The sequence below is a fragment of the Hyla sarda genome, chromosome 2 (genome assembly GCF_029499605.1).
Source record: "Hyla sarda isolate aHylSar1 chromosome 2, aHylSar1.hap1, whole genome shotgun sequence".
Classification (NCBI taxonomy): Eukaryota; Metazoa; Chordata; class Amphibia; order Anura; family Hylidae; genus Hyla; species Hyla sarda.
The window spans coordinates 40826386-40843508 of NC_079190.1; the positions used below are offsets into that span (position 1 = coordinate 40826386).

The 17123-nt window shown below is 42.1% G+C and overlaps 1 protein-coding gene across 10 annotated transcripts in view; it reads left to right on the forward strand.

Moving 5' to 3' along the window:
- The first annotated feature begins 5064 nt into the window (after positions 1-5064).
- Positions 5065-17123, forward strand: part of GRIA4 (glutamate ionotropic receptor AMPA type subunit 4) — a 361383-nt gene continuing 349324 nt past the window's right edge. For 4 of the 10 annotated variants that reach the window (XR_008889509.1, XM_056561596.1, XM_056561597.1 and 1 more), the window contains exons 1-2: positions 5066-5629; positions 7627-7785. Coding sequence is in view for 7 of the 10 variants with exons in the window: in XM_056561596.1 (XP_056417571.1) it covers positions 5542-5629; positions 7627-7785 (247 nt within the window). In the remaining 3 variants the exon portion in view is untranslated. Of the gene's footprint in view, positions 5630-7626; positions 7786-17123 lie in introns of all 10 variants that reach the window. The other 6 variants (XR_008889510.1, XR_008889511.1, XM_056561595.1 and 3 more) reach the window with 3 other exon arrangements.

The window sequence follows — 17123 nt, forward strand, 5'->3', positions numbered from 1 at the left end:
GCTTTTCCTGGATATCCCCTTTAAAGAAAACCTCTACTTTGGAATCACAATTTTAAGGAATTGCCAAACCTACAGTCTAGCAATACACTAAGGGGGAAAACATTAAAACTTATGCAGAGGAAAAGTTGCCCAGTTGCCCATAGCAACCAATGAGATTGATTCTTTTTTAAAAGGGCCTCTAAAAAATGAACAAAGCAATCTGATTGGTTGATATGGGCAACTGGTCAGCTTTTTATCTGCACAAGTTTTGATAAATCTTCCCCCTTAGTATCTTTTAATCTCCAAAACCACTTCTAGAAGAAATAACTGCCAAATATGTATTGGACTCACTTCCTATTGCAGAATACAGACTGTCCTCCAGCTATCTAAACATCTGCTCCAACATCTAGACATACAGACTGCTTCCCCTGCTGGTGACAATGTTACAATGATAATAATAATATTAATATAACAAAAAAGTAGCAAAAAAGTCTTTGGTGTAAATGACTGCAGCTCTACAGGAATCTCACCATCCTAGGTGCCAGAAAATTGCATGAATCCCAATTCCATTATGTAAAGTAACTATAGCAGTGTTTCCTAACCAGGGTGCCTTCAGCTGTTGCAAAACTACAACTCCCAGCATGACCAGACAGCCTTTGGACTATACCTTTTCTAGTGATTACTGCAGAATACATACTGTCCTCCATCTATTCACACATCTGCTCCAACATCCAGGCATGCAGACTACTTCCACTGCTGGATACAATTTCACAATAATAATAACCCCACCAGGACCAAAGGCGTAGAGGAACACCCTCATGTCCTGGGACTTAAGGACCAAGGGCATATCTGTACACCCTGGTCCCGTTAACGGGATTTAAACCGTTCTCACGAGCGGAAAACGAGTTAAACCCAGTGGGTCCCGGTTGCTTTGAGCAGCCAGGACCCAGGGCTAATGCCTGGTACCGCCAATTGGGCCAATGCCCGGCATTAACCCTTTAGACGCCACGATCAAATTTGAATGCGGCATCTAAAATGGGGGTTCATGGTGCCAGTCCGGGGAGCTGATCGAAACATCCGCAGCAACATCGCGGGTCAAGATAAGCTGAATGAATGGCGGGAGGGTCCTCACCTGCCTCCTCGCCATCCAATCAGTGATCAGCTGCTCCAAGCCTGCTATGCAGGCTAGAGCAACAAAGCGCTGATAACACTTATCTATGCTATGCTATGGCATAGCATTGATCAGTATATTCAATCTTAAGATTGCAAGGGAGCAAAAAAAAAAATGTAAATAAAGGTGAATAAAAGTGAATCAACCCCTTCCTTATTAAAAGTTTAAATCACCGCCCTTTTCCCATTTTTTTTAAATACCATAATATAATTAAAAAATAATCATATGTGATACTGCCACGTGCGTAAATGTTCAAAGTATTAAAATATAAGGTTAGCTAAACCGCACGGTCGATGGCGTACACGTAAAAAAAATAACAAAGTCAAGAATTGTGCATTTTTGGTCCCTTCATATATCATAAAAAACTAATAAAAAGCGATCAAAAACTCCCATCAAAACAAAAATGGTACCTATAAAAACTAGAGACCACGGCACAAAAAAATTTGCCCTAATACAGCACCGTACACAGAAAAATAAAAAAGTTCTAGGAGTCAGAAGATAAGCATTTTAAACATATTAATTTTGGTGCATGTAGTTATAATTTTTTAAGTAGTAAAATAAAATAAAAGCTACATAAATTGGTTATCCTTGTGACCATATAGACCTACGGGGCTATATGAGGGCTCATTCTTTGCGCAGTGGTCTATAGTTTTTATCGGTACCCTTTTTGTTTTATTGGGACTTCTTATTCCCTTTCTATTGATTTTTTTATGGTATATGAAGTGACATTTACACACATGTAGCGGTACAACATATGATTAAATTTTTTTTATAACATTATTTTATTTTAAAAAATTAGAAATGGGAGTGATTCAAACTTTTATTGGGGGGGGCTTATTTACATTTATTAACTTTATTTTTCTTCTACTTTTTACTTTTTTTTGCCCTTATAGGGAGCTATAACATGCAATCTTTTGATTGCTACACTGTTCAATACTATGCCATAGCATAGCATTGATCAGTGTTATCGGTGCTCTGCTGCTCTAGCCTGCATGGCGGCGAGGTGGCAGGTAAAGGACCTGCCGTGCTCTCAGCTGATCGGGACATCGCAATTTCATCGCGATGGTCCCGATCAGCTCCGTTGAGCTGCCGGGATGCTTTCACTTTCATTTTAGATGCCGCAATCAACTTTGATTGTGGTGTCTAAAGGATTAATGCTGGAATTGGCCCGATCGGTGATGCCCAGCATTAACCCTGGGTCCTGGCTGCTGATAGCAGTCGGGACCTACCGAATTTAAAGTACGCTCAGCCGGTGAGCAGGTTTTAAACACTGGTAACAGGATCAGGGTGTACATGTACTCCCTGCGTCCTTAAGGAAGTGCAAGGGTGTACCTGTACGCTCTGCGTCCACAACAGGATGATAATAATAATATAACAAATAAAAAGTAACAATAACATTTTGATGTAAATCACTGCTGCTCTACAGGAATCTCACCATCCTGGGTGCCATGGTATTGCATAAATACCAATTCCTTTATGGAAAGTATTAATAAGACTAACTTCCTATTGCAGAATACAGACTGTCCTCCAATTATCCAAAACATCTGCTCCAACACCCCGACAAGCAGACTGCTTCCACTGCTGGATACAATGTTACTATAATATAGAACAAACATAGGACTCTACTTTTTCTAATGACACTGCAGAATACAGACTGTCCTCCAGCTATCCAAATATCTGCTTCAACATCTAGACATGCAGATGGCTTCCCCAACTGGATACAATGTTACTATAATAATAGAACAAAAACAAATAACTAAAAAAAAGTATCAATAAAGTGTAAATGACTGCAGCTCTATAGGAATCCAATCATCCTGGGTGCCAGGGAATTGCATAAATACAAATTCCCTTCCTATTGCAGAATACAGACTGTCCTCCAGCTACCCAAACATCTGCTCCAACACCCAGACATGCAGACTGCTCCCCCTGCTGGATACATTGTTACTATAATGATAGAACAAAAACAAATAACTAAAAAAGAAAAAGTATCAATAAAGTGTAAATGACTGCAGCTCTGCAGGAATCTCTACATCCTGGGTGCCAGAAAATTGCATGAATAGCAATTCCTTTATGTAAAGTAACTGTAGCAATGTTTCCCAACCAATGTGCTTCCAGCTGTTGCAAAACTACAACTTCCAGCATGCCAGGACAGCCTTCGGCTGTCCGGGCATGCTGGCAGTTGTAGTTTTGCAACAGCTGGAGGCACACTGGTTAGGAAACACTGAATCATAGGACTCTACTTTTTATAGTGCTTACTGCAGAATACAGACTGTCCTCCAGCTATCCAAACATCTGCTCCAACACCCAGACGGGCAGACTGCTTCCCCTGCTGGATACAATGTTAATATAATAGTAGAACAAAAACAAATAACTAAAAAAAAGTATCAATACAGTGTAAATGACTGCAGCTCTGTAGGAATCCAATCATCCTGGGTGCTAGGGAATTGCATAAATACCAATTCCCTTCCTATTGCAGAATACAGACTGTCCTCCAGCTATCCAAACATCTGCTCCAACACCCAGACAGGCAGACTGCAGCTCTACAGGAATCTCACCATCCTGGGTGCCAGGAAATTGCATGAATAGCAATTCCTTTATGTAAAGTAACTGTAGCAATGTTTCCCAACCAATGTGCTTCCAGCTGTTGCAAAACAACAACTTCCAGCATGCTGGCAGTTGTAGTTTTGCAACAGCTGGAGGCACACTGGTTAGGAAACAATGAATCATAGGACTCTACTTTTTATAGTGCTTACTGCAGAATACAGACTGTCCTCCAGCTATCCAAAAATCTGCTCCAACATATAGACAGGCAGACTGCTTCCCCTGCTGGATACAATGTTACTATAATAGTAGAACAAAAACAAATAACTAAAAAAAAGTATCAATAAAGTGTAAATGACTGCAGCTCTGCAGGAATCCAATCATCCTGGGTGCCAGGGAATTGCATAAATACCAATTCCCTTCCTATTGCAGAATACAGACTGTCCTCCAACTATCTAAACATCTGCTCCAACACACAGACAGTCAGACTGCTTCCCCTGCTGGATACAATGTTACTATAATAATGGAACAAAAACAAATATAAAAAAAAAGTATTAATAAAGTGTAAATCACTGCAGCTCTATAGGAATCCAATCATCTTGGGTGCCAGGGAATTGCATAAATACCAATTCCCTTCCTATTGCAGAATACAGACTGTCCTCCAGCTATCCAAACAACTGCTCCAACACCCAGACGGGCAGACTGCTTCCCCTGCTGGATACAATGTTACTATAATAATGGAACAAAAACAAATATAAAAAAAAAAGTATTAATAAAGTGTAAATCACTGCAGCTCTATAGGAATCCAATCATCTTGGGTGCCAGGGAATTGCATAAATACCAATTCCCTTCCTATTGCAGAATACAGACTGTCCTCCAGCTATCCAAACAACTGCTCCAACACCCAGACGGGCAGACTGCTTCCCCTGCTGGATACAATGTTACTATAATAATGGAACAAAAACAAATAACTAAAAAAAGTATCAATAAAGTGTAAATCACTGCAGCTCTATAGGAATCCAATCATCTTGGGTGCCAGGGAATTGCATAAATACCAATTCCCTTCCTATTGCAGAATACAGACTGTCCTCCAGCTATCCAAACATCTGCTCCAACACCCAGACAGGCAGACTGCTTCCCCTGCTGGATACAATGTTACTATAATAATGGAACAAAAACAAATAACTAAAAAAGAAAAAGTATCAATAAAGTGTAAATGACTGCAGCTCTACAGGAATCTCACCATCCTGGGTGCCTGGTGTGGGTAGACAGAGCTCTTGACCTTGGCTAACCCCCCACCCCCTGCCAGGCTGGCTCCCCCCTTGGTATTGTTGTAGCAGGGGTGAGGCTTTGCTGCAGTGGATGTCTCTGTTGCCTGCTAGAGAGCTCTGGCTGTGCAGGCAGGGAGAGGAGCAGACTGGTGTTTGCCTTGTGAGCCCCCAGTGCCATCCCCATCCTCCCCCATCCCCAGCATCAGCAGTAGCAGTATCCCATTCATGCTACATGTAAGCAGTGACAGAGGCAGAAGGCTGGAGGAGACAGCAGTGCTGGGATTGCTATTGTGTGTGATGGGGGCAGAGTGAGATATTATAGCGCATGTCTCATCCCTCAGTGCAGCCTTCACCACCAACTCCACCATCTTGCATGTGCAAACATCTCCAGCCGGACATCAGCTCTCCCGGGGCTATGGAGACTGCGGGAACCATCATGCTGCTGCCCACCATGGATTGTTAAGACTGGCAGCGACTGCAATTGCTTCACCCCCCTTTTGCTTGTGGTCTGTGCAGCCTTGATGCTTCTCATTGGCATCTAGCGAAAGAGAGAGAGAGAAAGAGAGAGAAAGAGAGAAGATGCGGATTATTTGCGAGCAGATTGTTTTGTTATTCTCTGGATTTTGGGGCATTGCCATGGGAGCCTTTCCTAGCAGCGTGCAGATAGGTAAGAACATGCCAGGGAACGGAGAGCCCCCCTCCCCATCCTTGGCTTAGGAGCTGACTCTTCTTCACTGCATGACTAAACTTAGAGCAAAAAAGCTGCAGGTGTTTCTTGGACAGTAACTTGATCCCAGACCTTGCCACTGCTGCTGCACAGCCTCTTTGCTCATTGTTACAGCTCAAGAGCATTTATTTATTTATGTATTCATTTATTTACTTACATAAGCTGTTGCTACATAGTTGCCCAAATCCATTGTCTGTGTTGGTGTCTTTACCCATCAGCTGCCCACCCCCAGGCCTCTTGCATGTGCCCACCTCTGCATTATGGCTTATGCCTAGGGGCTTAGAGGATGCTGCAGCAGTGGTGCTATCGCTGACATTACAGCTAGTTGGAAAGTTGTGCAGCATGTACTGCATTCCCTATGTATCCCATTGCATAGAGGCTCAACCTTACTTTGGGTTAACCCATGCCTTCATCAGGGGAAGGGTCTATCCAATAATCTCTTGTACTTCTTCCCTATATATCCCATTGCATAGAGGCTCAACCTTATATTGGGTTAACCCTTGCCTTCATCAGGGGAAGGGGTCTATCCAATAATCTCTTGTACTTCTTCCCCATATATCCCATTACATAGAGGTTCAACCTTACTTGGTTAACCCTTGCCTTCATCAGGGGAGGGGTCTATCCAATAATCTCTTGCATTGCATCCCTATATATCCCATTGAATAAGTGCTCAACCTTACTTTGGGTTAACCCTTGATTTCATCAGGGGAAAGGGGTCTATCTAATAATTTCTTGCACTGCATCCCTATATATATCCCATTGCATAGAGGCTCGACCTTACTTTGGGTTAACCCTTGCTTTCATTGGGGGAGGAGGTCTGAACAATTATCTCTTGCACTGCATCCCTTTACATAGAAGCTCAACGTTACTTTGGGTTAACCCTTGCCTTCATCAGGGGAAGATGTCTGTCCAATAATTTCTTGCACCGCATCCCCCTATATTTCCCATTGCATAGAGGCTCGACCTTACTTGGTTAACCCTTGCCTTCATCAGGGGAAGGGGGTCTGTCCAATAATTTCTTGCGCTGCATCCCTATATATCCCATTGAATAAGCACTCAACCTTACTTTGGGTTAACCCTTGATTTCATCAGGGGAAAGGGGTCTATCCAATAATTTCTTGCACTGCATCCCTATATATATCCCATTGCATAAAGGCTCGACCTTACTTTGGGTTAACCCTTGATTTCATTGGGGGAGGGGTCTGTCCAATAATTTCTTGCACTGCATCATGTACTTCCAATGGGGTTGGTGATGGTGGTGGTAAGGGGTAGGGATTTGGGGGCTGGGGGTTTGTTAATTATATTCTGCAAGCATAGTCACTTTTGTGCTCTTGGTATAATAAGAAGCTGAACTGGACACAGTACTCTATTTAACTCCCTTAATAATAGCCAGACTGTCTAGACTATGTATATAAGAGGATGATGGGGTATAGCGAGCGCTATGCCTATAGTGAGCGAACGTAGGTTATGGTCCATCCAACAATACCTCCAATGAAGTCTATAATAGTGCAAAGGCGAAATGAACTGAAATAATTGTGTTAAATACTGTGTAAGCATTCTCCCCTGGTTCCGAGCTGGGATTTGTTGTAATGTGCAATGTGAGATTGTGAGACAACTGCAACTCCAGCCACTTGTCACATATCAATGGCTGGAATTAATGGAGCAGAATCCTGGCAGCCTCTATTGCACCTGCATACAATCCGCCACCTCTATGTCTATTGCCTATGTCTAATGCAGTGTTTCCCAACCAGGGTGCCTCCAGCTGTTGCAACACTACAACTCCCAGCATGCCCGGACAGCCTTCGGCTGTCCGAGCATGCTGGGAGTTGTAGTATTGCAACAGCTGGAGGCACACCGGTTGGGAACACTGATCTAATATCATCATGGATTTTGATTTTTTTTCTTTTTCTCTCCCCCCCCCCTCCTTTATTCTTTAGGTGGGCTTTTCATCCGAAATACAGATCAGGAATACACTGCTTTTCGACTAGCAGTTTTTCTCCATAACACCAGCCCCAATGAGTCCGAATCAATTTTTAATTTGATCCCTCATGTAGACAACATAGAAACAGCCAACAGTTTCGCTGTAACCAATGCCTGTAAGTATACCTATAAAAGTTATGCATCAATGGGACCTGGGACGTGTAGCATTCGTCTCCATATATATATATATATATATATATATATATATATATATATATATATATATGTATAAAGCTATGGGGATAAATACTTGTTAGCTTCTGACCTTACGGAATCCGTTTCCCATTACTCTGCTGACTAATCAAATATGACATTTTCTTTGTAATGTAATGCAGAGTGAGGCAGACCATTGTAAGGGGGGGGGGTAAGGAGAGGCTGAGGAGACTTGGAGAAGTAGCATTATACCATTGATATGCAGTCCCATCCCCTGAAAGAGCTGAACGCTTCTTGTGACTTTTTTTTCCCCTTTTTGCCCACAAAACATGGGCGAGAGGGTGACAAAAGGGTTAAATATCATCGTTCTGCTCGACAAAACATAAAAATGTATTTTTGCTATTTATTCCAATATATTGATTATTGACCGTCTGCTCAGCAGAATATAAAAATGTATCATTTGTATTCATTTAAATCTGTTTATTATATATATTTTTTTATGTCGTTTGTGTTATATGTTTTTAGTGTGTTATGGGAATAATTGTTTCAATTTTTTATTTATTTTTTATTATAATTTTTTTAAATTATTTTAATTATTACTTTTATTTATTAAAATCTATCTGTTACACTGTGTTTTATTTTCTTATTTGCTCTTATTTAATTTTTTAAATTTTTATCTTTTCATTATTTCTATTTTTTACTATGATTATCAGCATTATTATTATATTTATTATAGTATTAGTATATTCATATTAATATTATTATAATCATTATTTTTTATTAGTATATTCATTATATTATTATATTCATTATTATGATATTTATATTTATTATTTTTTATTATTATTATATATTTTTTTATTATTATATTCATTATTTTATTATATTCATTATTATTATTATTATATTTATTATTTTTTATTATTATTATATATTTTTTTATTATTATATTCATTATATTATTATATTCATTATTATTATGATATTTGTTCTTTATTATTATTATTATTATATATATTTTTTATTATTATATTTTTCTTCTTCTTTAACATATTCTCATTTGGCTAATGATGACTAATATTAAAAAAAACCTTGCATTAATTTTTATTTTTATTACTTGTTTTTTTTATTTGACGACAATCCATGGCATGGCCGTTTTAGCCAAATCATGTGATTTATGGTGGTTGTTTATCCCCCGGGCTGTTTTCTTTCTATAGCCTGTGTATGTTATTAGATAGCTGCAAATTCGTCTGGAAGGGTCTTAAGTATATGCAGCTCCTACAGACAACAGTGAACGGATTAACATAATGCAGATGTAGTATTCGCTGTCTGTGCGAGGTCCAGTGGTGTTGTATGTATGATAAATATATATACATGGAAGAATCTCCGGCTCATATGCTGATTTTTATAACAGTTCGGATTGATGTAGATTCCTATAATGGTTTGTTTATAACCCTGTTTATGTTTCTTGAAGGTTATAGGTAGAAATACTGCAATGGGCTCTTCCTTGTGGGAAATGTATGTATTGCCTTTTGGAAACCACTTGATCCAGTGGTTACGCAGTGGCCTGGAAATTAGAAAACCAGTGATGTGGAAGGTTATCTTTATAAGTAGGTTGACGCTGAGGCTTGATCTGCTGATGTCACTTAAGGCTGCCCCTCTCCTATATTCTGGCTTATAAATGTCTGTTATCATCACATAATGCATATATCCCGGGAATGTGTCTCCGTACATCCATAAATAAGTGCCAGAACGAGTTAGAATCTGCCATACTCCGTTTCACAAAGGATACCAAGTGGAACCAATGCCACATACTGAGCCCCCGCCATTGCAGCATGTCAGGAAATGAACATTATTTTTGTGATAAGTGCACTTCAGGAATACCGACATATAGATGGAGCAGAGCCGGTGTTGTCATTGCTAACGATCATGTAGTGGGGTTTTCTGCAGTCCTATGTAAAAGCGCCTATAGAGAGTTTTTATGATGAGTACAGCTCTGCTACATCTGTATGCTTATTTAAATCCACTGAAACAGAGCCTGTGAATCCCCCAGAGACTTATAGCCAAATCCTCTCTAACCCTAAGATCTTTCATTTGGAGAAGTGTAATTTTTTTTCCCCTGCAGCCCCCTGTGCAGTCTACAGCAGAATGCATGGGTGAAGCCCTTAAGACCAGGCCATGTTATCTACATCTTTATTGGTCCTCAGGACTGAGATCCCCCCCCCCTGGCCGGCCTAGGATCTGTAGGAGAGGATTATGTCAGACTGCAGAACAATGTGCAATATATTCTAATATGTCTCAAAGGTAATGAACGGGCGTAAGAGCAAATCCCATGAGCAGCAACAAAACTGTGAATCACGCAGCCCTCCATGTTTGCTTTATTATGCATGGCACTGGGGCACGTCTTGGGTGAATGGTGCATCATTACATGTCTTGGAAATGGAAATGTATACAACTTTTCTTAAAATTACCACTTGAATTGTTTAAGTAATTTTTTTTAAATTTTATTTTAAAGACAACCTGTCATCACTTTCATGCTACCTGAACTACAATTTATGTGAGTGATCCCGGGTGGCTGCTCTCCACCCCGCTGTCCTTGATTTATGGATCTTTCCCATTACTCAAACAGGTAAAGATCAATCAATCAAAGCTAGTAGGATCAGGGAAACCGCTACATCTGTATGACTTGTTGCTGTTTGGGCAGCATGAAAGTGATGACAGGTTCCCTTTAATGAGCTCTTACCTTATGAGAAACAAAAATCCTTGACTTGTCCATTCATTTAAATGGGTTGCGTCAACGTTTCTACAGCAGTAGACATAGCTTTCCCAATTACTGGGGTTTCTAAAGTCGGACCCCCGGTGATCAGCTGGTCGCTGGCTTAGCTTTAAAGGGGTACTCCGCTGCTCAGCGTTTGGAACAAACTGTTCCGAACGCTGGACCCGGCCGCCGGGAGCTCGTGACGTCATAGCCCCGCCCACCCATGATGTCACACCCCTCCACCTCAATGCAAGTCTATGGGAGGGGGCGTGACGGCCGTCACGCCCCCTCCCAAAGACTTGCATTGAGGGGGAGGGGTGTGACGTCATGAGGGGCGGGGCTATGACGTCACACGCTCCCGACGCTGGCTCCAGCATTTGTTTCAAACACTGAGCAGTGGAGTACCCCTTTAACATGTAGTGGTCAGCAGCATGATTGGTGGCATGCTACTGTTTCCACTGGTCGCCATGTGTACAGTTTTGTATGTATTGCCACTCACTACGGTACATTCTGAGAAGGCGGTAATGCATATAGTACTGTATGCATTGCTGCTCACTACAGTGCATTCTAAGTAGATGGCAATGCATATAGTACTGTACATATCATGGCTCACTATAGTACATTCTAAGTAAGCGGCAATCCATAAAGTACGGTATATATCATGGCTTACTGCGGGACATTCTGAATAGACAACAATCCATAAAGTACTGTATATATTAAGGCTCACGGTACATTCTAAGTAGACAATGATGCATGTAGTATTTTATATATAGCTGCTCACTGCGGTACATTTTGAGTAGACAATGATGCATATAATACTGAATATATTACGGCTTACTACGGTACATTCTTAGTAGACAACGATGTACATAGTACTGTATATATCGGGGCTCAGTATGGTACATTCTGAGTAGACAATGATGTATATAGTACTGTATATTTTGCAGCTCACTACGGTACGTTCTCATTAGGCAGCAATGCATATAGTACTGTATATATCGTGGCTCAGTATGGTACATTCCGAGAAGACAATGATGTATATAGTACTACAGTGACCCCCCCCCCCCCCGACCTACGATGGCCCCAACATACGATCATTTCAACATACAATGCTTTTGTATGTCGGGGCCATCGCATAAACGGCTATCCGGCAGTGCAGACTGCTTCAGCTGTTGCCGGACAGCCATTTAAGGTGCCCCGTGTGCTCCGGTGATGATCACTTACCTGTCCTCGACGCTCCGGACCATCCTCTTCGGGATCCCCTGCATCGTTGGCGGTCTCCATCCTCGTCATCAAGTCGCTGCGCACGCCGTCCCATCATCCAGTAGGAGCAGCATGCGTAGCGACGTGATGGCGGCGACGGAGAGCGAGGATGCCAGGAAAGCAGAGGCCTTGCCGGAGCGTTGGGGACACCCCGGGGACGCGGCGACAGCGATGGAGGGCGACATCCAGGGCAGCGGTGAGGAGCGGTGACGGTCCGGATCGGCGAAAACATGTGAGTATAACTTCCAATACCAGTGGTCTTCAACCTGCGGACCTCCAGATGTTGCAAAACTACAACTCCCAGCATGCCCGGACAGCCGTTGGCTGTCCGGGCATGCTGGGTGTTGTAGTTTTGCACCATCTGGAGGTCCGTAGGTTGTAGACCACTGTCCTATATTTTACATTGCACGGATCCCTCAACATACGATGGTTTCATGTATATAATTGCATTCAGAATAGACAATGATGCATATAGTACTGTAAATATCACTACGGTACATTCTGAGTAGATAACGATGCACATAGTACTGTAAATATCACTACGGTACATTCTGAGTAGATAATGATGCACATAGTACTGTATATATCACTACGGTACATTCTGAGTAGATAACGATGCACATAGTACTGTATATATCACTACGGTACATTCTGAGTAGATAACGATGCACATAGTACTGTATATATCACTACGGTACATTCTGAGTAGATAACGATGCACATAGTACTGTATATATCACTACGGTACATTCTGAGTAGATAACGATGCACATAGTACTGTATATATCACTACGGTACATTCTGAGTAGATAATGATGCACATAGTACTGTATATATCACTACGGTACATTCTGAGTAGATAACGATGCACATAGTACTGTATATATCACTACGGTACATTCTGAGTAGATAACGATGCACATAGTACTGTATATATCACTACGGTACATTCTGAGTAGATAATAATGCACATAGTACTGTATATATCACTACGGTACATTCTGAGTAGATAACGATGCACATAGTACTGTATATATCACTACGGTACATTCTGAGTAGATAATGATGCACATAGTACTGTATATATCACTACGGTACATTCTGAGTAGATAATGATGCACATAGTACTGTATATATCACTACGGTACATTCTGAGTAGATAATAATGCACATAGTACTGTATATATCACTACGGTACATTCTGAGTAGATAACGATGCACATAGTACTGTATATATCACTACGGTACATTCTGAGTAGATAATGATGCATATAGTACTGTATATATCACTACGGTACATTCTGAGTAGATAATAATGCACATAGTACTGTATATATCACTACGGTACATTCTGAGTAGATAACGATGCACATAGTACTGTATATATCACTACGGTACATTCTGAGTAGATAATGATGCACATAGTACTGTATATATCACTACGGTACATTCTGAGTAGATAATAATGCACATAGTACTGTATGCATCATTGTTCACCTCACAGTGCTGGCCCTTTATGCTTAGACAGTGTTCCAGTGCACTATTTCGTTTTAATATCGCACTGACACAGTTGGTATGCATGACATCTGTAAAAGAGAATGTCAAGATAAAAAAAACTCCTTTAAAAAGTGATATATCATGTATGAAAACGTATCCTCTATCCGCAGGGTAGAGGATAAGTTTTAGATTGCATGGGGTCCGATTGCTGGGGCCCACACGATCTACTGCATGGGCCCCAGGGAACGGAGCATCACGACCCCTGCACGAAGCGGCATACGATATGGAGGGGGCGTGCCAGTTGCCGCTTCTTGCGGTGGTTGTGACGCTCTGTTCCCGGGGAGAGCAGGGGGCTCGTGCATTTGATTGCGGGGGGTCCCAGTGGTGGTCGGACCCCCTGCAATCTAAAACTTATTTTACGTTTTTATGCATGCTATATCTTCAATAATGACCTCATATATGCCTCTTACCTTGTCGTTTTCCAGTAGTGACGACCAATGGGAGCCACCAAGACACCAAAGTGTGGCCAATTTTAGTGGCTCCATCAAGACACATGAATTCAGCTGTAGAAGTTTAAAGGGGTACTCCGGTAAACAACAATTTTTTTTTCATATCAACTGGCTCCAGAAAGTTAAACAGATTTGTAAATTACTTCTATAAAAAAAATAATAATATTAATAATCCTTCCAGTACTTATCAGCTGCTGAAGTTGAGTTGTTCTTTTCTGTCTAACCAGAGTGCTCTCTGCTGACACCTCTGTCTGTCTCAGGAACTGTCCAGAATAGGAGCAAATCCCCGTAGCAAACCTCTCCTGCTCTGGACAGTTCCTGACATGGACAAAGGTGTCAGCAGAGAGCACTGTGGTCATACAGAAAAGAACAACTCAACTTCAGCAGCTGATAAGTACTGGTAGGATTAAGATTTTTAAATAGAAGTAATGTACAAATCTGTTTAACTTTCCGGAGCCAGTTTTTCACCTGAAAACCCTTTTAGGGTATGTTCACACTACGGATTATGAACTGAATCTCCGCTCTACGCTCTGGCGGCTGCCGCCGCAATACTTCGGCGGTAGGACCGTGCGGCACTGCGCCGTCACAATTGACGGCTATGCAGTGTTCGTGGACTTCTGCGTAAAGAATGAAAATGTTCTTTCTTTGCGCTGAACAATTTCAGCGGCGGAATTGTCCGTCGCTGAAATTCCGCAGTGTGAACGGGTCTCGCGGAAACCCATTCACACTGATGTTTATGTTCACAGCACGTAATTTCGTTCACGGAATTCCTTGGGAATTACGTAGTGTGAACATACCCTTAAGCTGCTAAGGAAGTACGAGGTCGTCTGATAAGACACCCCATGACATCAGCCGCTCAGGCTTTCCACTGCAGCTCTGCTTTTTTAGATTGGCTGCTGTGTAGGAGCAGAAGCCCACCTTAAGCTTGTTCAGAAGTCAGTGCATGATTGGATCATTCCATCACAGCAATGGCAGAAAGAATGTCAACTACAAGGAACTGAACCATCAGTGAGAAATAATACATTACTAGGCATTTGGGATAAATATGGCGGAGATTTATTTAAAACTGTCCAGAGGAAACGTTGCCCAGTTGCCCATAGCAACCAATCAGATCGCTTCTTTCATTTTTAACAAGGCCTCTGCAAAATGAAAGAAGCGATCTGATTGGTTATGCTATGGGCAACTGGGCCACTTTTCCTTTGCACAGGTTTTGAGAAATATATGTTTAGGGTACGTTCACACATGCGGATTTTCCATGTATTTTACGCTGCAGATCCGCCGCTGAAGGACCTCTGTACTCGCACACATCGCGGCCGCTTCCCCTGCTCAATGAGCTAGGCCGAGAGCTGCCGCCATGTGCGAGTATACTGCGCATGCGCGCGGCGACTCTCACATCGCAGTGTGTCTGCTCGTAGCGGTGTATTGCCTCTCCGAGCAGGCACATATAAAGGCAGCATATAGGAGGTCCTTCAGCGGCGGATCCGCAGCGCAATACGGAGTAAGGCATTGGTATAGAGAATTTGGGTACTTTCCTAGTAACCATTGCATGAAAGTTAGTCTCACTATAATTGGTAAAGCAATGAGGCGTATTTTAGGCTGTCTCACTGAGATGTCCTGGGTGACAAGGAACAGCTATAATCTGACTCTATAATCTGGTGTATTCTAACCAGTGTGCCTCCAGCTGTTGCAAAATGACAACTCCCAGCATGCCCAGACAGCCAAAGGCTGTCTGGGCATGCTGGGAGTTGTCGTTTTGCAACAGCTGGAGGCAAACTGGCTGCGAAACACTGCTGTAATTTATTAGCAACAATGCCACCTGCTAATAGATGCTAACATCAACTTACCATAATGCAATATATGATGCTGCTGTGCGCCATTTATCAGTAATATCAGATTTATTGATGTGGCGGCCCAGTACGGGAGATGTTGCCCCGTTCCCTTGCTGTCCTGTCAGGCAACCTCCTTCAGTGTCCTCAGGGCCCCTTGCACCTGTTTCCCCCTATATGTTCTGCAGTGTATTTTATGTCTTGTGATTGTTACCCTGGAGGTACCAGTGACCAGGTGATCCCAAGAGTGACCTATGTTCTCCCTGCTAGTCTCCTCATATAAGCCTTGGGTGGAGCTTCTCTCTCTGCTCTTCTGCTAAGCTGAGGTCCAGTGCAGTCGCCTAGTGTGTGTGTCCAGAGTAGTGGAGACCTCACAGTCCAGTCCTGCAGCCACCATCAATTCGAGTAAGATAAAGTCACTGCTTTATGAGTGAAGTCAAGTCAGTCCCGGTCATCTGTCAAGTCAGCGTGGTCTGCATTCAATTGTCCAGTCCTACTACAAGTTCCAGCAAGCCATTACTGGTCACCTCCTTGGGTCCCAGGCTGAACTGTATAGACTTTGCCAACTGTCTACCCTCAGTAAAGCTACCGTTGTCCGTAACTTGGAGTCTTTATTGCCCCCGTGCCTAGCCCAGGATTCAGCGCTATACCTATATGTAATTTTAGGCTAAACCACAGTCTGTCATCACGAATACAAGGGGTTAATGACATCTGCCCTTAGGGTTACAACATCTGCCCTCATCACACCCCGCTATCACATTGATATGCAAATGAGGGCGTTCGGTGCACTGGGGGCGTTCCTTTCCCCCTCGGTGCACTGATACAGCCGCCAGCCCGCTCCTCTAACAACATTGCCACATGAATACAGAGCCACCCCCCTGCAGTGGAGGCATGAATACTGAGCCTTTGGGTGTGGTGTTTGATCGTTGCACCTAGTCATCTATGTAACTCATTGGTGAACTCATTAGGCGGTTAAGTGGGTTAAGGTCAGTTCACATTATGTGCAGTTTTGATGCATTTTCTTACTCCAAGTTTCTGGTTTTAGAGAACTATTGCCATTAGTAAAAGTGATTCCACCTATTATCACAATTAAGGTGTTTTATAAAGATTTAAAGTCTTTAGGCTGGGGTAACACATTGAATTCTTACAGCATTTTTAACATGCTTTTTACTGCATTTTGCAATGACTTTCCAAAATCATGGTTAAAAAATGTTTTTACTACGATTTAAGCAGTTGCCGTAAAATATTAGTATTTTTGCCAGGATGTTTGGAAAATCACGTCAAAACAGAAAAAAAAAACACAACATAAAACAGTGGGCAAACACAGTCTCAGGGGAGGTATATAACTACTAAATATATATCCTGATCCCATAGAAATAGCAACATCAGCATACAGATCTGGGTGGGGAGGGGATCTGGTAAGTGATGATGATATCATGTAGTTCACA